The 24,360-nt window shown below is 43.3% G+C and overlaps 1 protein-coding gene across 2 annotated transcripts; it reads left to right on the plus strand.

Moving 5' to 3' along the window:
• The first annotated feature begins 321 nt into the window (after positions 1 to 321).
• GXYLT2 (glucoside xylosyltransferase 2) lies at positions 322 to 23,331 on the plus strand. Of its 2 annotated transcripts, none has more exons than XM_027700934.1 (7): positions 322 to 494; positions 6,443 to 6,632; positions 6,843 to 6,974; positions 12,871 to 13,122; positions 14,089 to 14,212; positions 16,583 to 16,755; positions 17,449 to 23,331. In XM_027700934.1, the coding sequence occupies exons 1-7, from the start codon at positions 322 to 324 to the stop codon at positions 17,629 to 17,631; spliced, it is 1,227 nt and encodes a 408-aa protein (XP_027556735.1). In that variant the 3' UTR covers positions 17,632 to 23,331. The 2 variants fall into 2 exon arrangements, with proteins under 2 accessions (XP_027556735.1, XP_027556736.1); XM_027700935.1 differs by lacking the exon at positions 322 to 494 and adding an exon at positions 870 to 987.
• The last annotated feature ends 1,029 nt before the right edge of the window (positions 23,332 to 24,360 follow it).

The following is a 24,360-nucleotide window of genomic DNA, read 5'->3' on the forward strand; positions in this document are numbered from 1 at the left end:
TGTGCAGACTGACCCCTTCCATCACCGCGCACCTGCACAGGCGTGAAATCAGAGGTACCTCGGAGTAACAGCGGGGCGCGGAGCCCTGCCTGGCGTTCCTTGCTGGAGTTATTAGTCAATAGTAACCTTTATTGCTCTTGTTGCTGGTAAGTGACGAGACTTCCCCGGGCGTGCGGCGGCTACTCCAGACAGTACGGTAGGACATTACGGTAGCGGCCCCGCCCCGCCGGGCCGGGCTGGGCGGCCACGTCCCCGCTCGGGCCGGGGCTGGGGCGGCGGGACCGGCGCGGGGACCCGGCCATGCGGCCGCGCTGACCGGCCATGCGGCGGCCCTGCAAGGTGGCGGCGGCCCTGCTGTGCCTCGCCGTGCTGCTGCTGCTGTATCTGCTGGCGGGCAGCGCGGCCCCGCCGCCCGCGCCCTCCGCGCCCGCCCGCCGCCCGCCGCGCCTCGGCCGGAGCCCCCCGCGCCGGAGCGGCGGCACCGCCGGCCACAGGTAACGGGGGCGGCCCCGTCCCCCCGGCCCCTGCCCGCGAAACCCCCCCCTGTGCCGGCCGTGCCCAGCCCCACGCGTGACCCGCGGGTCCCCCCCGGCCGGTCCCTTCTCGCTGCCGCCGGTGCTTCCAGCGCTTCCCTCTCCCAGGTGTTTTCCCGTCGCCTCCGCGGGTGACCGGTGATGGGAGACCCTTGTGCAAACTGCGCCGGTTTGGAAGTATAAACTTTTCCCTGCGTAGTTTCCTCTCGCAGCGCAGTTGCCAGAGATGCCAGGAAGGTGCGTGGAGGGTTTCGCTCCGCCGCCGGTCCCTCGGTCCGAGCAGCGGGTCCCCTCCTCTGCAAGGCTGTGCGAGCACAGCTGCTGAAATAGCTGCTTTTCCATTAGTTTTGGCCTCGTTTCGAAGGCTGACGGGGGCAATGAGGTACTCGCTGGCTGGAATGAGGAGCTGCTGTCACCTCGGGAGCTTCACTTAGCGGATTTCTCATTAGGGAAGGTGTCTGGTTGTTGCTGTGTGATACCACTGGGTTCCAAACTGCGGAGGCACCGGTGCATTTTGAGCTCTCGAGTTTTTTGTTTTGAATGCTTTTTCTATGTAAATTCATTATGCATAACTTTTAAAAAGTTTGCAGTCCTGGTGTGTTGTATTTCCTCTCCCAGCACCTTACAGGCAGAGTATTTAAAAAACCCCAATTAGTTCAGAAAGAGACCCTGGCAGCTTTCGGTGGGTGGAGGACTGTTTTCCCCTTTGCATTCCAATTATATTATGGTCAGTGTGACCTCATATATCTAATTAACTTGGTATGTCTTTGTGTCTTTGATTCATGATTTCACAGAGATGTTCTGAATGAAAGACTATTCCTGTTTTTTGAGCTCTTACTCCTTAACTTATTAAGGCAGTTGGTTTCTCACCAGCATTGTTACCCCACTGAATGCAGGAGATGTTTACTGGGGCTGAGAATGGGTCACGGGCAGAATCCAAATGCCTGTATTAAAGCAGGATTATTTCCACTAGCAACTGTACCTCCTGAAGTCATTTTTCTTTAAGGCATATCTCTGCGATTATCATGGAAATCAAGAAGAACACTGAAGGAGAGAGCCCTGAAAGTATGGAACTGCCAGAGAGTGTAAACAACTGTTCCATTTCAATGAGCTTCTCAGTAGCATCTTCATGTTTCAAACTTTGACATTATCTAACTTTTCGATTATTTATTGACTTTGCAAGTACTTTTTACAAAGTCTGCAACACAGCAACAAACAACAAAAGAGGAATTCTGTATTCAAACCATGCCTCTTCTTTAAAATTTTGTTTGCTTATGGGGTTTGATTGTTGTTTTTTCCCTCATGATCCTGCACCATTGGCCCCAGCAGTTTGTACAACTGAGAAGCACAGTTCTGTGGGTCCAGTCCTGCCCCTTGCTGAAGGATGCTGTGTTGATTTAATTTATTTGGGTGAGAGTCTCCATAAAAGGAATTTTTGTGGGGCAGGTGTGACATAACCTGGTCCAAGTGGAGGTGGTGCCTGAATTGTTGGGAAGGCAAGGGGTGGTAGGATCTGCTGAGCTTAAAGATCCTGATCCAGGCGAGACTGAAAGGAGTGTGAGGGGCTTGAACTTGGAGCATAAGGGACAGGCCAAGATCCTGTGATGTGATCACAGTGTATGTGCTTATATGAGACTGCATAATCAATTCACAGAGCCTTAGTGGAGTTTTGTCTGTGTGAATGTAAAAAGTTGTTTCAATTCAGTTTTGCCAAGTTGTTTTGTGTAGTTTGGTCAGAGGATGCAGGTTTTGGGCTGAGCTCAGAAACAAAGGCATTTTCTAGGACATGTTTGCTTTAGGAGAATCAGCACCTTGCAGGGAGGGTGAATTGTATTTTAGCTGGGATTTGTAATACTGCTTTCTGTACTTCACATAATGACAGAAGACATCAGTTTTTAGGTTTTAAGTACAGATTTCTTCTGACATAAGTAGCTATACATGATAAAAGCTTCATATATGCTCATATCATTAACTGGCTGGTTCTTAGCAATTGTTATCAGCGACATTCATGGGTCCTGCTTTGGCCTTTAGATAATTTTGGCAAATCTAGGTGAGCATTGCATTTAAGTTTCTGGTTTGCTTTGAGAACTGATTTTTGATGGTGGTTTTACTGCTCCTTCATATAGGAAGTAGCAAGTCCTAGGCTTTCAGTAAGACATTTTTTATATGAGGAATTTTAAGTATGTGCCAAACCAGTGTGTGCAAAGTATCCAAATGCAGAAGGGTTATTTTACATTTGAGGGGCAGATGTGACCATGCTCTCTATTAAACCAGCGTGGCAAGGCTCGGGAAGGGAACCTTTGCCAGCACATTTAGTTCCCTGAAAGTAACTTTTCCAGAGCAAAACATCTCTTGCATGGCAACCTGTCAAGACACTTTTTCTCCCTTTGCAGCCTGTGTACACACAAGTTTGGCTTGAGTTTGATAATAACATGCTGAAACCCCAAGTATTTAATACTTGTTTCACAAAGAACTCACTTGATAACAGGAGGCAGAAACACCTATTCTGGTTTTGAGTGTCTTTTTCCCCTTTCTCTGAGCGGTAAGAGGAGGTTGAAACTTCAGCTTTTTGCTTGTCAGCAGCTACAGTTGGTTTTGTGCAACCCCACTGAAGTGAGAAAACTTTGTTTCAAAACATTTAGAGCCTTTCTGTTTTATGTTTTAAAGTGTGTAAGAAAATGTGTTTCGTATCATGGAGCTGCTGTTGGGACATTGACTCAGGGGTGACTGTCAGGGAAGGAGCCTGTTCAGTGAATCACCAGTTTGGATACAACGCCTAAATCGAACCTTTGTTTGTGCTGCAACAGTAAATGTGATCATAATATGAAGAAGGTTTCAAAAATTAACAACTATATTGCATTTTGTAAGAATCTGCATGCATTATCTTCCTCTCAGGAATAAATTTGAAGGCTTGAATAGATTAGCAGGCTCTGTAATGAGATGGGAATGCGTTATTTTGAATGGATTTGGATTGATTTAGACAGGTTTTGGGTTAATTATGTTTGAGACACTTTGACTGTGACTAATAAGAAAATTACATGTAATCTAAACTTTAAGACCTAGAAATGTACACTGTTGTGCTTGAGCACTCAGGCTGCTCCTGCTGTGTCAGTGCCTGCCTGAAAAAAATGTAGGCAGTAAATAAAATACCAGTGAACAACTGGATGGGAGCTGCTCTGTATTGTTGGGAGGTCTTTGCTATAAACATTTTATTGTGCTCCATCTTATCAAGTCTGTATTTTGTGATACTTTGTGTAGAGCTTAATCTTAGTTTCTTTATTTGTTCCTGTCAAACACGTTAAACTTCAAGGCCCAGGTCACTGTACTGATTTAGATGCATTTAAACCTTTAATTTATGTCATAAAATCCGATTATGGGCTCTATTCGTAACCAACAAGTTGGAGTATAAATGGATGAATGTGCATATAAATGTTAGGAAGAATTGGCTAATGTGGATCTATGGGCTTTTTAATGTGCTTGGGACTCTCTTGAGGTGGGGAACTGTTACTGCTCTAACAGCTGTTCCTGTTGTACAGGTAGGACAACGTAGCTGTATCCTGCACATCTTTAAGGAATATCCTTTCATCCAGCTGATATTTCTCCCTGTCCCTTCCATTGCTCCTTGCACTGTGTGTAGGTGTGTGGATGAACAGAGGAGGGAAGGGGAGCTGTGATGTCCTTTGCTGTGATCTGCTCATTTGCCTTCCTGGCAGTTCGGCTTTGCCTTTACACCTTCCTCTCCTCAGACTTATGGATGATAATTGTTATTTTTTAAGGGCTAGGTTAAAATTGTAGCCAAATGCATCCTGCTGTGGCACTTTATCTCCCGTTCCAGCTCACCTTTGTTTCCACAATCCTCTAGTTTTCTTTGTGTACTTATAAAAAATATGCAAAATGTTGTGTTCCAAAGTTCTTCTGTACCTTGTTGTGACTTTCCTCACTAACTGTTGCCCTCAGTGTCCCAGATTGTTACTGGCATAGTTCAAGTACTACCTCGTGCCCCTTTTCTCAGGGATTTTTATTCCCCCCTAAACCATTACAGGCTTCTGACTCCCTTTGCAACTGATAATTCCTTACCTCCAAGGTTCAGCTTTCTCCTCTTGTTATCCATACTCCCGTGGCCTTCCTGGGAATTCTGCTTTCATCAAGGGTTGCTTCTGCTGAGTCTGTCCATTGGAAGTGCTTGTCTACACACACTGGATTTTTCACTACAAAATAGCTGCATAATGGAGAGCTCGTGGCTAAAACTGCACAGCCAAGCTGAGTGCTTTGGTGTTGGGTTTTGAAATGTTGCAATAAAAGTGTAGTTTAGTCCCTCTCCCAGTGAATTCCACTGCCACAAGCTACATCAAAGCAGCTCCCAGCCTGCCTATGGCTTGATTTAGAGACTCAATTAAGAGGAAACATTAAACAGATAGGGAGAAGGGGGAAAAGGTGATCTCTGTGAGCAGCTAATTATTCACTTCAATAATTCAGAGGATTTTACACTAATAGGTTGGAAAGTAAATACCACTTCACATAGATGTAGTATTCCATTATTTATACATTGATGAAATTGGGGGTTAATTAAGACTAAAGCAGAAGACTTTAAACCCTTAATAAAATATGTTGCTTTGGATAGTCAGTAAAGTGCCAGTAGATGGTGTTCCTTTACACAGAGGTGAGTTACTCTGTCAGACAGAACTCTGTTGTTTCACAGAGCAGCCTTCTAATGTCTGTAAAAAAGAATAACAGCTTTATAACTGTCATTTTTTCTCTTTATTTGGAACTTCTGTTTGTACTATTAACTTTACTGATTAATTGTGTGTATGCAATTATGTGTGCTGTGAAGGGGCCAGGATTGATGTCCTCTGCTCAGAGATGTGTCCAGAAAGGGCAGTGATCTATGATTTGCCTTTTGAACTCTCCAAGAGTGATTACTGTGCTTCTAATTTAGTTCCTTAGTCAACTCATCCCATTTAATATAAGTGCCATCTGTGTTAGAATGTGAATACAACATGGTAGAAACATTCCTGGAGGATGCAGTTTTTAGCTCCACACTGAAGTGGGGGACACACAGAACCAAAAGGCTGTGTTTTCAAAACATCTTCAACTCCCCTGATTTTTCTGGCCAGCAGGTACAATGTGCCTTTTATGTGCAGATTCCCCTGTAGTCTGGCTGAAATATATATAAATCCCACACAGGTGGGTGCTAAGTGAAAACCCCATAGTTTGCCCCTTGACCACTTGTGGAATATAGTCTGACTCATCTGGGACATGTCAATATGTTTGTTTTCAAAATTCTCTATTTTAGCAAAATCTCAGCGATTCCATGGGGTGAAATAGAGAGCAGTCCTTTGAAACTGTGCCAGTGCCTTCAGGCCAGGATTAAGGCATGCATCTTTAACAGCAAAAATAATTAACTGCTAGAACAATTTACATATGGATAGAGTGGTTTTTTTTTTTAAATATGGATGTCTTCTTGCAGTCTAGCCATTATAAGCCTGGGAATGAAGTTGCTGGATGTAGTTGTGTGATCTGCAATGTGTTAGAAAGTTGGCTGGGTAGTAGTAACTCCATTCTGGCTTCCTGACCTCTGAGCTGGGGAAGGAGCTGTCACTTGCACAGAGCAAGGTGGTGCCTGGTTTGAGGTGCTGTGGAATTCGTTTCATCTGTGTCTGTAGTGCAGTGATTTATGCAAATCCAGAAATGTAGGAATAACAGAAAATTTCTGAAAACAGCAGATTTCTTTGTGTTATAATTGTAACACTGTTGATCTGCACCATTGACAAAAATGAGCGTGCCAGTGCATGTTCTGTGGATATCCAACCACAAAGAACTCCTGACCCCTTACACAAGGAAAGGCAAGGAAAAAACCCTGCTGTCTGTTAATGTGGGATTCTCTGATATGCCTATTTCTGAATTTTCAGGAAGCCTGGGGAACAGAAGCATCCAAAGGAGCCTTCATCCTTGCAGTGCATGCATCTGGCAGTGGTGGCATGTGGGGACCGGCTGGAGGAGACGCTGATCATGCTGAAATCAGCGGTTCTCTTCAGCAACAGGAGACTCTGCTTTCACATTTTTGCTGAGGATTCCCTTAAGCCTGAATTTGAGAAGAAGGTGAGTTTCTTTGTCATTTGGTAAATAAATAAATAAACAAATGTTTTACTTATGAGTTGCAAATCTCTGAGAAGAATTACACGGACATCAACAAGTAGCAGCCGAGCTCATTGTTTACTGTACACAGTTATAAATTCCTTATGCATGCGCAGTTTTTTTTAAAAAGCTCTGTAACATGTAGTGTCTGATTCCTCCCATCGTGTCTTTCAGTTAAAGGAGTGGCCTTCCTCATACACAAAGAAGTTTGAATCCAACATCTACCCAATAACCTTCTCAGTAGGAAATGCTCAGGAATGGAAGAAGTTATTCAAACCATGTGCTGCCCAGCGCCTGTTTCTCCCGGTAAGGCACCTGGATTTCTGAGGAGGTTGCTTCAGGAAAAGGTTAATTCCACAGAAAGGAAGCTTTGCTGGTGCTACATTTAAACTGTTTTCAGGCCAAAACAGCTGCTTCAAGATATTTTGGTTTGTGCTTTAGACTCTGCAAAAAACAACACAGAAACCCAGCCTGGCTGTTTCTGGGCTAACAAAGGATGTGTGTTTCTGATTTGTCTCCAGTTCCATGAGCCTCTCGGGCTCTCCAGATCCTCCAGACTCCAGAGAAAGTGTGAGAGCTCTCTCAGGGCAGATCTTCTGGGGTAGATGCTGCATGCCTTGTGTAAATAACATTCTTTTCAACATGTCCTCTTCTCACACCATCTTTCTTTCCATATGTTAGCCCTTAAACTGATGCTCTCAGCAATCCCTTTTCCTCGAGTTTTATTTCTTTTTCCAAGACTGTCAGAATTACCCTTAAGGTAGTAATTCCAGTGTACTCAAAGTTAGATTTTGTGCAAGAGCTTCGTGTGTCTTGGGATCTTGAAATTCACTGAAAAGTTGTGTTATTTACTGTATAATATCTAGTGTCAGAAACTTGGAAAATAGTGAAGGTTGCTGGAGAGAAGGAAAGTGTTGATAACAATTTTGCATCTCAGAAATGGAAAGAACTTCTGCATAAAGCAGTTTCTGTGGAACTGAGAACATCTATCAAAAGTATCTCGTGCTTTGCTATTTATTGGGGTGACTCCAGTGAAGTGACAAGCTGTTCATATGGTCCAGATTTCTTCATTACTGTCTTATGAGATGTGGGGGGGGGGGGGACAAAGAAATCTTTACTCTGTCAGATGGAAGCAATCAGGAGACAGCTGCACGTCCAGATACGTAGCCTATGAATACATATGTGAGAAAATATGTGCTGTCAGCAGTTCTGTTGATCTGCCATTTAGGGGTGGACTATCAACTGCACAAAGGCCAGATGGGCTGAAAGTAACTCCAACTTCAGCAGGGATCCTCTATTCCCTGAGTAAATATTTGTATCACCTGGGAAATAATCCCTGAGCGTTCACTTGTTCAATACAGAGTGTTTGTCAGGATGTGCTGGGTAAACACAAATCTCTGCTCTTCTTATTTCTGTGGTGTTTTCTGTTATTTTGGTGGACTAACACAAGAGTGGTTATGGTTTCACTTTCATTTGTCATCACCCTTTTGATGAGAGAAAGGGGTTTCTGCTGATTCCTTCAGGCTGGGCAGTGCTTTTACGGATTCCTTTTTGTCACTCACACGTTGCCAAAGTTCTCCAGTAACTTTTTGTAAAGAATATTAGACTGTTGCACGTTGTCTTAGCAAAACAAGGAGGCTGCTTGGGCTGTAAATGTTTGTGTCTCTTGGGGCAGTTGCAAAATGTTGTGTGTGGTCAGGCTGAGGTTTTATGTCTTTGAATAGGAGGGGTTGTCCTAGAGGAGCTGCAGCTGACACCAAGTCAATGTGGATATAGTAAAGAAAACAAGCTGAGGTGGCAAGTGTCCAGTTGGGCTTTGGTACTCGAGCTTGCAGGCTGACAGAACCTTGGGCTGTTTCTGGGCAATTTCAGCCATCATTATTTTTGTTTTGGTGCTTGATAACTGGGTTCTGACATCCCATTTGAACTGCCTGTGCACAGCAGGAGCGGAGGGTTCCAAGTGTTATTCTTTAGATAACTATTTTTACTTTTATTTTAAATAAATACCAGCAGGATGTCAGTGTAATTTTTTTCTTGTCCTTCCCCGAACTGAGCATTTTCCCCTGCAGCAGCATAAAATGTGCCTGGATTTAGGGAGGACCCCAGGGGAGCAGTAGTTGAGTTTATCAGCTGTTTAGCTCTCAGTTGTGCAAATTGTCTTGCTCCTGATAATGCTAAGCCCGAGTGGAATGTGAGTCTTTGATTCACAAGTGCCTCTCCTGCCAAAGAAATCTCTGCTGCAGCACCAGCAGGCGTGTGAAAGTGGACAGGAGGGTATGAGGAATGTGTTAAGGGAAAATTGGGTAAGAACCTTTCAGTGGTTTTACCCACTGATAAATCTGGAGCTGTGGGAGGTGACCCTGCATTTGCAGAAAGGAACTGTCCTGGGTAACAGGTTGAGGTGCACATTCCCAGCTTGTTAAATCTACCTTGGATGCTAAAATACTAAGGAAGATTGTACAGCATCCCACATTTTTAGAGGCATTCTGTGACATCTGATCACGTTTAGCCACTTAGATGCAGATAATGCAGGTTGAGCCTCCGTGTAATCTCACAAGCCCCAATCTTTTGCTGCAGTTTGCTGCAGTAAAACCATCCAGGGCATTTGTAAAAACAAAGTTAGGAGGATGGAAATCTTTACATGAGCACAAAATGAAACTGTAACAATAAACTAGGAGTTTATTGCTGCTCTCACCAGTCACCTGAAACTGGTTTGTGCTACTGACATGGATGTTAAGACAGCGGGTGAAGAACATCCTCTGCTCCCAGGGATGTTGGTCCTGCAGAGCTGGCAGCAGCTGTCACCCTGCTGCTGGTCTGGAGCTACCAAAACAATCAGCTAAAGTATCCTGAAATGCTTAAGGGATTTTCAGATGATTTTTGGATGAACATTTAGAACCCTTCTCAAAACACTTAATCTACTTAAAGAGCTTTTAAGGTAGATTAGCAATATCCCTGTGTTATAGCTTTCCTCTTGAGGATGCTCAAGTATCCAACTCTGTGGATTGGTGGCAGCACTGGGAATAGATACCAGGGCATTATCTATACAAAGGTCTCTGTTGTAATTTGAGTTAATTGCTTACTACAACTAAGTTTACTAACTCAGCTGTGTGGTACTGTTACATTAGCATCAAGCTCTGTGATATGTCCCTAATTTTGGATAAAGCTGGGATAGGCTGCCATGCCAGCCCTCACAAACCCTTAGGTTTGTACAGCTTCACAGTACACCAGCATGTTTACCCAGGAGTGTGTTATTCCTTGCTAACCTTGCTAACACAGGGAGAATCTATGGAGACAGAAGTTGTGAAATCAAATTACAGATAATTGAGTATTTAAGTGAAGTGCCAGGCTAAATATAGCCGGTTCTGTGCAGAACTTTTTGACAGATTTATCAAGAATACTCTATATAGCTGCAAAGCAAAAAAAAATCACACTTCTTTTAAGCTGTAAGTGCCTGCAGAGCGAGGGGGAAGATAAGCACAGTCAAGGCGTGTTCCTGGCCATTCCTTCCCAAAATCCTGGTCTGTCAGGTGTGTCTGCATGGTTTGAGTGAGCTCAGACCTGCAGACACAGTCTGGTGTGGCTCCTGCTCCAGGTCAGCTGTGTGTAGTTTTTAAGCTGCGCTGCAGTTCCTGCAACATGAGGAACTGTCACAACCCCAGTCGGGGACATTAAATCCCCCCCCCTCCCCAAGGCACAGCCAGGAGGCATGTGAGCAATTCAAACTCACATCTCCAGGCTTTAAATGAGTCTTAACACTCCACATGTGAAAGAGAAAAGTGTGAAAGTCTTAAAGGAGGTAGCACAGCTTTTTTTTTTTCAGCCTGTTGGTTGTCGCTGCAGGGCAACACCTCAGACACAGGAGAGGGAAGAGTCTTTTGATGAACCAGCAAAGAGAGTGTGTGAACCCTGAGAGGAGGAATACAAGCTGGGGTCAGGTGCTGGTAGGCACCCACTGCACCAAGCACTGAAATACCTGCTTGAATCCATAGGAAAATGATTACAGTCCATTGACTTCCACAGACTTACATTGATTTATGTCTTGAAGGCTGCTGAAAGAGCGTTTTTCTGCTGGAGGAAGCAGTGCCTGGGTTGTCAGTTATGCATGGCAGGAGTGAGGAGTGTCTGTAGGCACCTGTTAAACTTCTGCCTTAACTGGGGGAAGCTTTTCCTGCTGGAAAATACCTGAACTTGTCTCTCTGCCGGTTCCCCCATAGAAAAAAAATCTTACATGGTCTATAGTGTGGATCCCACAGGCAAAGTCTAATAGCTTCTGCTCTCTGTGTGTTCTTGTGTAATCTCCTGTCTCAGACTAAATTTTGGAGTGATTTTTCTTTTTTTTAATATATTTTTATTTAGTAGGTACCTATGAATTAGGGCTTGTAGGTGCTGCAGAATAATTAACACACAATATCCAGGATATCCTTAAACTGAAAACCCTTTCTTCTTTTCAGCTGTCTGTCTTCTATTGATTTACAGTAGCTGTCTTTTTTATTGGTTTTGTCTTTAGGACTGGACTCTGGGACACTTAACATCTGCAAATATTTACTCTGAGCTCTTAGTGTGTTATTGAACTCTTTGTGTCATTCATTTATTGGTACCTCCACGTGCTGGTTTGTGTTTTTTTGTGGGAAAATGGTGTATTGCTGTAACATTCCATCCAGCAGAGTGATCTGAATTGTGTTGGATGTGTTTACTTGGAGATTGTTGTAAGTGTAACTTTGGTTTAAAATGCAGAGACACTTCCTTCTCCTGCTTGTCCTGTTCTGTAGGAAGAACATGTCGTTATCCTGTCAGAAATACAGGTCAGGGATTTGTTGAACTTGACTAAGTGTCAGTCTGAATCCTCAAGTGTTCAATCAGGTGAAAAATCTCATTTAAGTCCATCCTCACGGATTTGGCATCTCAGTGGATGCCTGTTGAGTGTTCTTAGAGGTGATACGTTTCACCCACTTGTTGAAAATCTTAATGTTATTCTCTTTATTTCAGAGGTAATCCTCAGTTACAATACGTTTGAATTTATGTAAAATTCAATTTCTTTGGTGGAATTTATTGTAACCTGCATAAATAGGAGGGCTTGTGATTAATATCATTGCAGTTGGAGGAGAGGGTGATTGTTGTGTTCCACAGTCTGGTGAAAATCCAAAGCCTTTTGGGTTTTCTTTTCAGAGCAAAAGAGAGAAAGAGAAATAGGGCTTTTGGCTGAGACCAGAGTAAGAAAATTTCAGTCCTTCAGGAATTTTTGGACAGTTTTAGCAAATAAGAAGAGCAGCAAACATGCAGTTGAACTGGTGGTCAGCTGTAGGTAATGACCTTTATTATTTGTCAAATGACCTTACCAACAGCAGGTGCAAACATCCTTGGACTGTTGAAGCACCTCCTGATTTGCCCCACTGGCATTCCTGAACTAGTGTGTAAGGATTTGGGCAGCCACAAGGGGGACCATGGTCAGCAGGAATAGATTAAATGTCCTGGCTCCAATCTGCAGTTCACACCCTTCTCCCTGACTAACCTCACTGGGGTTATTCTGATGGAGTCTGGTAACAGAGGTCTGAACCTGATCTGGTGAGTTTTCGTGTGACACTTCTGTTCAGCAAGCAAATTTTGCTCTTCAGGAGGGTGCACATACATCTGTGATTGCTGGGGTTGTCTTAATTAATGTGAAACACTTATATATACTAATACTGAATGCAAGTCAGTTGGTAACACAAGGTTGGAATACAAAAAACAGTCTCTAGAAAGGCATAAGGAAACATGGTACAAAATGGAGATGGAAAGTATTCTGCTCTCCTGGGTTACCCTTTCTGTCTGTGGAGAACACTCTATGCTTCACCACTTACAGATCTTGAAAAGAACTGACAAAGCTCTGTATATAGACATTATTTACATCCTATTTCTGAACTGATACTAAATAGTCCTTGCAGGTATTTTTGAGAGCTCAGTGTGTTGCTGTTCCATATGAAGGTTAATCCAACCTTTGTGCTCTGGTAGCTGTTTTACTGTGCAGATTAAAGAAAAAACAAACCACAACAAACAACAAGACAATAACCTGATAACTGTTGTTCCTCTGCGTAATTGCACTTAGCTGATAAACTGATAATTTGGAAGAGGTTATTGATTTAAAAGAAAAGCACTTTTTGCTAATAATCTTCCTGTTTGTTGCCTCTTTGATTTCTTTCTCCTCGCTGTGCAAACCCAAAAGGTCATCCTGAAGGATGTGGATTCCCTGCTTTACGTGGACACCGATGTTCTCTTCCTGAGGCCCATCGATGACATCTGGCACGTCCTGAAGGAGTTCAACTCCACCCAGCTGGCTGCCATGGCCCCGGAACACGAGATCCCCAAGATTGGCTGGTACAGCCGCTTTGCACGTCACCCTTATTACGGCACAACTGGAGTCAACTCCGGGGTGATGCTGATGAATTTAACGCGGATCCGCAGCACTCAGTTCAAGGTGAGAAGAGATGCAGCTGTTGCAGGAACTCAGGTTTTATGTGTTTTTCACATCTTGGAAAACTTAGTGTCAAATTATGTAAGTTTTGTAATATAAAGAATCAGAGAAATATGGGATTTATATAATTGCATGCTAAAAGCAACTAGTGAACGTGGTTATTAAAACACGTGAAACTTCCTCAAGAACCTGCAGCTGAAGCAAAATGGCTTCTTCAACATCTTACCTTCACTTGAAAACATATGAAAGAATAAACTCAAGGATCTTCAGTGCAGTCACTGTATTGTTTTTAAAATTGGAAAACTTGATGTGAAAATCCAGAGAAACTGGTAATTTTTGCATCTGTTGTAAATAGACTTTTGTACCCTGCTGCAGATAAGTGACTCCATGAACTGATGTGAGTGAGAAGGGAGCATTTTCATTGACATCTCTCCTCTTCTGTGAAAGACGTTTTTGTTTCATTGAGCACATATTCTGAAATCACTAAAACTCTGCTCACCCCAAGTGGTTCCTCATGCAAGGCCAGGGGTTTCACACACCATTGCAAGAACAGCTGGAGTAAAAAAAAAAACCACATTGCTCTCGATACCACAACTCCCAGGGAAGATGATCCTTAGGCTGTGTTTTTCCTTGGTTTTATAACTTGGTTTTCACCTTGTCTCTGCATTTTTCCGCTTTTCCACATTTTTCCCCCCCTGTTGCTCAGAATAGGAAGATTGTGACTAGAAGGAGCTGACATCAGAGCTGGACCCAGGAGACCTTGTTTCCCTGTTTATGCAAACAGGAGCACAGTCAGCTCTGCTGTTCCAGCCCTGTCCAGGTCTGACATTTCCTGGCAGTTCTTCATTTTTCACCTGGTGTCTGATGTGGCTTAGCAGACTTACAGATCTGTGTGTGCCCCACTCTGAGTCAGCTATCACAGCACTGATCACAGTATTAACCCCTTGCTTCTGTTTTTCTGCCCTGCAGAACAGCATCATACCAGGTGGTTTGACTTGGGAGGAAATGTTATATCCATTGTACCAGAAGTACAAAAATTACATTACGTGGGGAGACCAGGATTTACTAAATATCATTTTTTACTTTAACCCAGGTAAGTAATGATTCTTGGAGTTGTGATTATCTGCGCTAGGAAAATCTCTTGAACTTGATTTTTCCTTTAAGTGCTACTTGTTATTTATAATTTGCATAAATACTCTGGCATGAAGTTACTGTGTAAGTGCACCTTGGATTTACAACCCATGAATATACTTCTGACATTGCTGCAGGTAGTGGGACTTGGACTTGGTTCCATTGAATGTGTAAATTTGTTTTCTGGAGATTTTGAGAAAACAGTGAAGTACAGGATTAGCGATCAAAGGCAGGAATGGAGTTCAGGTCATATGTGAGCTTAAGGGCATCACTGGACCAGGGTGTAGCTGCAAAAATGTTTTTGTTTCAGATGTTTTCCTGAATGTGAAATTGCCAAACTTTCTCCGAAGCTATGCTCTGTTTTCCTGAAGTTCAGAATTTTGAGTATCAAATGAGTGACGAAGATAATATAGACAGAAAGTGGACACAGCCACTGGAATATCTTGTCTAAAACTGCTGCCCTCCCTGCTTCTGCTCCTTCACTAGAAGTTACTATTAGAGGAAGATGCTTCCAGCCTCTGAGCCAAGTGATCAGTCTCAGCAGGCACCAGGATAGTGTCATAGATATCCTGCTGGTGAAAAATGCAGGGATTTAAACACTGGAGCATAGTACAAGCTTCCCAAAGAAGCTGAGAACCTTATTTCATGCCTTGAATGGATGCTGAGTATCCATTCTTATTGCTTTTCCTGTTTCCTATGTGATCCAGTATTTCCTCGAGTGATCTTAAGAACGAAACAAGTTTGGATTTATCTTTATTTGTTCTGTTCCCTTTTATTCTTCTCTAAGGAGTCACAGGATAGGTAATTGGATATACCCAAATCCGGGCAAATAAGAGGAGTGAGCAGAAGCAAAGCAATAAGCAAACATCTGTTTACTACAGACAGATGTCAAACATCAGTGTCCCTGGTACACCACACATTACCCTTAGACCTAGGGAAAAAGAGAATGGGAATTAATTTCCAAAAGAAATGAATGTTATGGGAATAGGGGTTCCTGGAAGAAAAAAAGAAATTAGGCCAGATTAGTCATGAAGTCAAACTCAAGCTGCTAACTGAAGTGTGCAGCAAAAACCAAAGATTGCAAGAATATCTTAATTTTGAGATGAGTGTTTTCTATCAAAGCCACATGTTGGGACTCCTCTGCACCACAGTCCTTTCCTTGTAACTGGTAAATAATTTTTTGTGAATTACGTAACATCAGACTGCTCAAGAAAAGAAAACAAAAGAACTGGATACAAGTAACACAGAAAACTGGACTCTCTGAGGTTTTAAACTCTGGGTTGTTGAGACTGGCCTGTGAAGGAATCGGCCAAGATGCTGCAGGTGTCTTTTTGTAGATGCAAGTTAAACCCACACAGAACTATGTTACCTGGGGCCTGAGGAGCTGCTCCCTTTTCCCATCTCTGAGGGCTGTTCTCCCTTTCTGGAGAGTTCTCCTGCTACAGAGACCTTAAGGGAAGAAATGGTTCAGAAGCTTATTCTCCTACTCTTCAACAACCACATGGGACCAGGTGCAGCCTTCTGGGAAGCTGGGAAAGGCCAAGTGAAGAATTCAATCTTCAGCATTTCTGCCATGACCTGCTGGCACCAGACATGATTCATTGTTCTCCAGAGCCGAGGCAGAAAGGTCACAGGGACTGGTGTGATTTATGACAAGCAGATTGCAAGTTCTGTGTGCACAGAGAGAGTGTAAAAAAAATCAGTAGGAGAAAGCGAGTTACGAGCCCTTTTGAGGAATTAGGCTCATCTTTGAATAAAACCAGACCTATGAAATTAATGGGTGATAACTCTTAGGAGGGCTGTGAATAAAATACACGAGTCCTCATGCTCTGCTGTGTAACAAATTGTTGTGGCCTCCATGACAGCTTCAGCAGCAAACACTGGATGTACTTTGCAAGTTTTCCCATGCTGTCTCCAAAGGAGTCAGGATTTTAAGTAACCATAACTGCTGTGTGTGCTTCCCTAGTCCTTCATGTCACTCCAAAAACTTTTTCCTCTGGCAGAGGACACTGGATAGTGCCACCTGATATGTACTCACTGGGTTTGATTCTGCCACTTTCAGCTCTGTAAAGGGCTCCTTTTGGTTGTGTTTGCTCCCAGACTTTGTGTTGCCCTGTCTGTTGGTTCAGGACCAACATCTGAGGTGTGTATAGTCATCCTCTGAGGGAAGGAAGCATCTCCATCGAGCTGCTGCTTGCGATAATTGCAGAGGAAGTAACCGAACATTTCGTGGTCATCAGTCCCAGCTTTTCACAGAAACATGGTTTGATTTGTTCTAACTCTTGTTTGACTTGTCTTTTTCCCTTCCCTCTCCCCTGACTGACGTGGGCAGAGTGTCTCTATGTGTTCCCCTGCCAGTGGAACTACCGGCCTGACCACTGCATGTACGGCAGCAACTGCCGAGGGGCGGAGGAGGAGGGGGTCTCCATCCTGCACGGGAACAGGGGGGTCTACCACGATGACAAGCAGCCCACCTTCAAGGCACTCTACGAGGTGATCCGTGATGTGAGTCTGCTGCCTCCACACAGGCACTCCTTGTGTTTCAGTGTAGATTCCTGCTTTATTGGGATTGCTCTTCCAGCGTAGCTGTGTTTTGTGTAAACCCATCAGACACAACAGGACACGGCTGCTTTGGCTTCTGATATGTTTGAGGTGATTTAAACACTTCTCCATATTATAGTAAACTTCCAATCAGAAAGGCTGATGAACTGCTTTTCTGTAATATTGAAGCTAGGAAAAAAGTTTTGGAATGGAGTTCTTCCTGCTGGGAAGCAGCTCTGGTCTACAAATACCTGGTGCAAGTTTGTCCTCCCTGAGCACCTCGAGCCTCCAGGCACATGGAAGGCAGAGGCTTGCACACAGACCCAGTGCATGTGTCCCCTTGGAATGTGGTGTGTGTACAGCTCCACTCCCCAAAACAGTTTCCTTACAATGTCCCTATGTCAGTAAAGCTCCTGTAAATGCACACTCTGGAAGTGCAGTTTCTGGGAATTGGCTGTTTCAGGGAATATGCCAAGACAAACTTCTCTGAAAGCAGGTGCTCCCAAGCAGGGTTTGAAGTGATGGGCTTGGTGACACCTTGGACAGGTGAGGGGCAAGTCATTCCCTACCCATAGAAGGTTTTCTCTTACAGAAACTTCTAAAATGCCATTTCGCATCTAGTGAAAACTAATAATTCATTTTTTTCTTTTTCTTTAGTTTCCATTTGAAGACAATCTCTTCCAGTCCTTGTACTACCCTCTGCAGTCGAAGTTTCTGGATACAGTGCACACTTTATGTGGGAGAATTCCACAAGTATTTTTGAAGCAAATTGAGAAAACTATGAAGAAGGTGTATGAAAATCGTGTCATTGTCTACTTGGGGGCCAACCACAGATACTAATTGTAGCTCTGTTTTTACAGAGTTTTTAATTCTTGCACTCCATCTAATGAAGGATATAAATGAAGAATATGAACTCCTTTACTGAAACTCAGATTTAAGATATTTCCATATCCAATTTCCTAATAACTCCTGAAATTACAAAAAGCAGGAAATCCTAGAAGCCTACCTAAAGTGTTATTTCTTGGGCCTTTTTTCTCTTCCTATGTTTACTCTTGTTGCAACAGGGAGAGGTGATGATTCTTACTTTAATTTGGGTTTAGTTTGGGTATTTAAATACAGCTGTGTTCCTGTAACTTTCCTGAAACTGTGCAAAAGGTTGTGCTGCTCTGAGGCTTGACAAAGAAGTTATGGTTGGAGCTTTGTAACATGGGGACTCTTGAAATGATGGGGCAAATATTCTTGAGTGTCATGAGAATTCTGAATTACAGAAAAGATCACTCCTGTGACAGGATGAGTTAAAATTTACTGTAGTAAAGGGGAAGTATTTGCTTAAAAGGGTATTTCTGCTGAAGGTGTATTACCTGCTGTTCTTCACGTGTAGGACCTGAGATTTCCTGTACTTAAAAAGATTGGGGGAATAGAAGTGCCTGTTTCCTTTGTGTTTTACAGCACTTTTTGTCTAACGATTGTCATTTTTCACATCTGCTCTTCAGTAGTCTTGTGAGGGCTCCTCATGAGGAAGTAGAAGGAAAATACTTAAAGCATAAGACAACCACGTACAAGAAGTGGGAGGTGACTGCAGGGGAAGCTGTGGCACCTGCTCGGCTGACAGAGAAGAGCAGGAGAATCCTTTCCTGAATGGATACAGTCATGGTCCTGCTCCCCCAGTCCCTTACAGTTTAGGAATGTATTCTCTGCCTTGGTAACGTGAATTGCATTAGGTTCAGTCTAAGAATATTGTGAACGAAGAGGACAAAATCAGGGACTATGGATCCATTTTCCTCTAGAAGTGCTATTCACTGCACAGGAACAGTGGTATTCCACCAACAGCTGTCCCATCCCTGCCTTGGGAGACAGCCAGTGCTGCCTCTGACTCCCCTCTCCTGCTTTGCCAGAAACCTGGGGCATGGAAATGCATTTCTGCCTGGCACTTCCACTCCTGGAATCATAATCACAGAATCCTAGAGCAGTTTGGGTTGGAAGGGACCTTAAAGCCCATCAGTTCCACCTCCTGCCATGAGCAAGGACACTTTCCACTATCCCAGGTTGCTCCAAGCCCCATCCAGCATGGCCTTGAACACTTCCAGGGATGGGGAAGTCCAGAGGTTTATGCTGGGATCATAATGAATAGACTCAAAGTGAAAGAGCATTTGATGTTTATTTAAAATGATGTATTTAGCTTAGCTTTCCAAAGTATGATCATCTTAGGATATGCACAAAGAGCTTATTAAAGTTGCAGTAGCTGAAAGGTGCTTGGAACCAGTCCCTGGGGAACTGGAAGTGAGGACACTCCTAAAGAGCAGTGATCCAAGAGCAGACTCCCAGAGGGCATTTTCTAGGTGTAAGCCCCGAGGGTGTGTGTGGGCGAGTGATTGAAGAAAGCAGCAGAGAAAATGATCTTACTTTTCAAGTCTGTTCAGCAAAAAAACATTAGACATGACTTGGAACTGCTCGCTCTTGTGTCTAACAGGCAAAGTAGGAGAGGGGTGAGCAGGGTGAGAGAATTAAGCTTTCCTCTAATTAAAGGAAAACTGGCACAGATTGACATCCTGTACACGTAACATACATTTATTAGAGGTAAATGTTTGAGGTGTGTGAAACATCGTTTCCGGATGTTTCCAAGGTTAAAATAGCATTTCTGAAGAATTGCAGTTTTGGGGATTCTACTCTATCAAGTCAGGATGCACAGACTCTAAGAGAAAGCCCCTTTATCTCACACATCCTTTCTGCTTGTGTGGCAGCTCCCGAAAGGAAGGAAAACGTGGCCCTGTTGGCATCCTGGGCTGCCAGATACCAGCCTGTACATGGGATGGAGTGCTGACAAGCTTTTCCCAAACACCGGAGTGTGAAGGTGTCTGTGACACATTTGTGAGCGTGCTGGGTGTGTGACAGCCAGGCAGAGAGCAGGGACAGGGGTTTGGAGTAGGGGACAGTTGGTCTGGCAGTTCTGTGCTGGCCTGTGCCTGTGCCAGTCCTCACAGGCACGGCAGGGGAACAGAAATGTGTGTTTGCACCTCTGTGTGCTGCAAAGTGTAATCCACCAGTTTGATTAAACAATGTCGTTCTGACTCCATCTCTTATCTCCCCGTGTTTGCCACCACAGTGCAAATTGATGTGGGAAGAACAGAGGCAGCTCTGAGTTGTAGATGTTGCTGTCTCTCCAACTTTGCTTAGGATTTTTTATTCGACTGAAGTTTAAGTTGCCACTTTAAGGAACACTATACTTCTACCTATAGAGAAAGTTTGAAATTTAACCCAAATAGCATTCAAGAATTCAGAACCAGAAGGCAGAGAAAGGAAGGCTGAGCATGCTGGTTTAAGAAGTTTAAGATAATATGACAGGGAAACCTTTAGGCCAGCAGTTCTGAGAGCTTGTAAAAAGTATTAGCTTGCTTTTTGGTCTTTATTTTCACGTATCAGGGTAGAGCTGACAGCAGGTCAGACGAGGCTGGAGGAGCCACATGCTGGGAACGCCGAATTCCTCATTTCCATGGTGTCTCCAAGCCACAGAAAGCTGCAGAGCAAAGTCTTGCTGCCCAGACAGTCGCAGCCCCAGTGCTGAGGCTCCAGAGTTTGGGAGGCTGTGGTTGTGTAAGCTGTGATTCAGCAGAACCCTGCAACCACGGGCACATTCAAATGAAGGAGTGGAATTCATTACAAAACAAAGGCATTATTGCATATGAACTGGTTAGAGATTAAAGCACTGCTTTTAATGTTTACAGGAGGTGCTACATTTTGTTTAGGAAGAACTGTGTTACGTTCTCAACAGCTATTAAATATATAAAGTATTTGCTTTACATGGAAGACTTTTGTTAATGTAATATCGGCTGGCAGGAAGAATGGGGAGGTTCCCCCCTGCTGGGCTTTTTCTGAGGAAAAAAGCAATAATTTCAGCTCTCCAAAGTGTTTTAAAACAATTATGTAATTTTGTTTCTTCTTGTTGTTAGAATTATTAATTTATATTTTATTGCATCTTCCAAAACCATGTTATATTTTAGTTTTAACAGTAGTTGGTTGTAATATTCATCTTATTTAGAAGCCAGTTTTAATTCATTTTGTATTTCATACTTGTGGCTAATTCCTTGTTAATTAGCCTTCATTTATCTTAATAATGGGATGTGTAAATACTCATAAAGACTTTATGTCCTCATTTCCCCTTCCTCTCCTGTATTTTGGTTATTTCCAGTGGTATAACGTAAACACCTTCACTGATGTAACACCTTGAGCAGTGTCATCATTTCTTTAATGGACAGAACGTGCAGCACATGGGACGTGTTGGCAGCAGAGGAAAAGCATCACCTTTCCCACTGCGATGGGAAGGGCAGGTACAGCCCCGAGCCCTGAGCCTGGGTCAGCTGAGCCTGAGCCCTGGCCCAGCAGTGTTTGACACTGTCCATTCTGCCTGTGCAGAGCAGAGCTCAGGCTGTCACCCCGTCCTTGCTCTACCAGCCCCAAATATTCAGGGTTTCACTTGGCTGTATTTCCCTTGGACTTGCTGAAGACAGAGAAACAGGGGCTTTCTGTGAGGAGCTGCTGAGCCCCTCCCCTGAGCCCAGCGCCAGGTTGGAAGGTGCCAGTGCAGGTTGTACAGCAAAGAGCTGTGGTGTCATTTCTGTAAGGGGAAGGGGTTTACCTGTTTGTCTGATGATACAAGGTGGGCTTGGATAGAGCTCATCAGCATTTCGCCTGCAGTGGAGACTGGAAACTGCTGTGTGTGTGTGTGTGTGTGTGTAAAAATGTACCTTTTCTCTGTTGTTGATTTGCTTGTGTGTTTTCCTTTGACAAGTGCACTGACTGCTGTAGCTCCCAAGGAGGCCAAGCAGTGCATCTCTGGGTTGAGGACGCTTTGTCTTACAGTTCAAATAAATGAAGTTTTAAGCAAGCTCTGTAATTTGCTAGTTTTCTTTTAAATACAAGATTTTGTGTGTGTGTGCTGGGCCTGGTTGTGATGGAGTTTAGAAGTGATGTTACAGCCTATGTGTACAGGGTATGACAGCATGGAACAGAGATAAATGTTCCTCTTTTACAATTTTACTGTAGTGAGAGAGCGTGATATTGGATATAAAGAGACAAATATATTTAACTTTCCCCAAAATGCTCGTGTGTCATGCTGCAGCTCCAGTTGTGTTATGGTGAGTGTAGATCAGAATCTGATCTCAAAGGAAATGGTTTTACTCTTTACCGTTTCTCCATTTCATTTAGCAGCATTTTCCTTCCCTCTTTGTATTTTTTTGGTACTCTGTGTGACAGAAGCTTCCAGGTTGTCTGTTCAGCCAAACCAGTTGCCTGCCTGGTGCTGACATTGTTCTGATCTGGGTGGTGTGTGTTACACCCTCCACCATCACACTGTCCAGTGACCCAAGGTTTTTCCCTTGGAAACGTGGCTCTGGTCAGCTTTGCTGGGGGGAGAAGACAGTTTGTCCAAGCTGGGAATAAAGTACAGCTAACTGAAAAAAAAGTGAGACTGTAATAGGAGGATAAATCTTGACACTTTGTCAACTGTCAGAGCCAACTGTCAGGGAATGTTTTTCTCTTCTCCATCAGGTACAGTCAAATACAACAGCAGTAAAAAAACTGAGCACCCCTCCAGAGGTGGAATGGGACAGGACAGGTACATGGATTGTCCCTCTAGAGGCTGGAAATATTCCCCCACTGCTCTTGAGGACACTACGATGGCATCCTTACAGCTGCACCTCCCGCTGGCACCAGATAAGGAATTGCTCTTTGGGCTTCAAAAGAAATAGCAATGTTTGGAAATTTTGCTTTCAGTCTGGACTGGAATGAAAACCAAACTGTCAACACTTCCTTTGAAATGAAAATGGAGACAAAACACCAAAATAAGAATCAGCATTGAAGGTGAACAAAGGACTTTGTTAATGTTTTCTTTCGAGGTAAAATGTTTTGTGATGCCTTTTACGTTTCTATAAAAGTACCTTAATTGCTGCTGTTACTTTGTGAAAACTACAGTATAGTCCTAAAATGTGGAACACTGTCTTGGAACTAAAATGTTTTGGTAATGCTGAAATAATGACGCAGAAACCACACAGCCTTTTTTTTTAAAGACCTATTCTTGCAGAAATATCTTTCCCTAACCCTTCTGAAACAGGTTTATTCCCTGCTGTGGGGGTTAGAACTGTGCAAAGCAGGTGCCTTCTCAGGGTACACACCTTTAAAAAAACATTCCCATTCTGCTCAGGGCTTCCAAAGGGTGCTGTGGTTTGAATACAGCTTCCTCACACCTGAGGCTCCAGGTGAAAAAACAGGTCTGGTTTTAGTCTAACAGGTCTTGTAGTTTGTGGAGTGATCTGCAGGAAGCTCCTGTCCCAGGGATATACTGGAAGAAAGGTGTGAGAAAGCAGCTTGGAAAGAAAACTGCCCTGGCACTAGTTTGTCATGGGCTCTTGGATTAATAGCAGACAATCCGTGGGGACTCTGTGTCAGTGGCTGACCCAGGTAAAGCCAGGAATGTTTATCACATCCCACTGTTCCTTGTTCCTGTGGGTACTCTCAAAATGAATACTAACTCCCACAAATACCATTTTTCTGTTTTCAGCCTCTTTTTAAGGCACTGCACGTGAGCTGTTCAGATCTTTCAATACTCCCAAGTCCTCCAGAGTTTTTAAAAGCACATCAAAGATTTTTAGTCATTTTATTAGAGGAGGGACATAATTTGTCTCGAAGTGGCTGTGATATACTTCAAAGAAAAAAACAAAAAACTTCAATTCTGAATGGAAAGCAGAGACACAACTTTTAGGGTCATTTTATTGCACCATACTCAAATTTCTGCAGCTGTAAATTAAAACCAAACAATTCCCTATATTCCTTTTGTAAATCCTTTGATGTGTATCGATGTACAATATTTTCTGAAGACCTAAGTGGGACTTAAAACATGATTGTTCTCATTTTCTTATTGTTCTCACTGGATTCCGCTGCGTCTCGCTTGATGCTGTATTCAATGGCTACAGATTTTTTCAAAGCACAACAATCAATTTTGGTTCAAACTGGGTGGAAATACCTTACAAATTGCTGTCACATATCAGTGAATGAAAAGTTGAGTCAGGGACCTCTAGATACCTAATCTAAGCTGCATTACTGGGAGCAGAAGTATCTGCTGGTCCAACACCCCCCCATAATTTTAATTATTAATCCATGCCCAGGGGTTGGACAACCTATCACTCTCAAAAGATATGTTTTGCAGAAGCTTAAAAGAAATCTAAAATGTAAATGCGAATAGGGCTTTGTGTGAGTTTAACACAAGAAGAAAAACAAAATCTGGATTGTAAAACAGTTTCTCGTTATTCTTTAGTTAAGTGTTTAAACCACCACATCTTCCCCAAGAAGGTGATTTTTCTCATTGTTGGATCTCAGTGAATACAAGCAGGTTGGGAACTGACACAAAATGAAATCATCCTCTCTGTGTATGTTGTTATTACAAGGTGTGTCAAATACCTTACAAGGAGTAATTATCATTTCTGTTTCATTAATGAAGAAGCTGGAGGTGTGATTGCCTCACCCCTTTGCCCGAGATCACACAACAAATCGGTGATGAAACTTACCTACAAGCTTTTT

Source organism: Neopelma chrysocephalum, unplaced genomic scaffold, assembly GCF_003984885.1.
Source record: "Neopelma chrysocephalum unplaced genomic scaffold, ASM398488v2 Primary Assembly neopelma1_147, whole genome shotgun sequence".
In the NCBI taxonomy this organism is placed as follows: domain Eukaryota; kingdom Metazoa; phylum Chordata; class Aves; order Passeriformes; family Pipridae; genus Neopelma; species Neopelma chrysocephalum.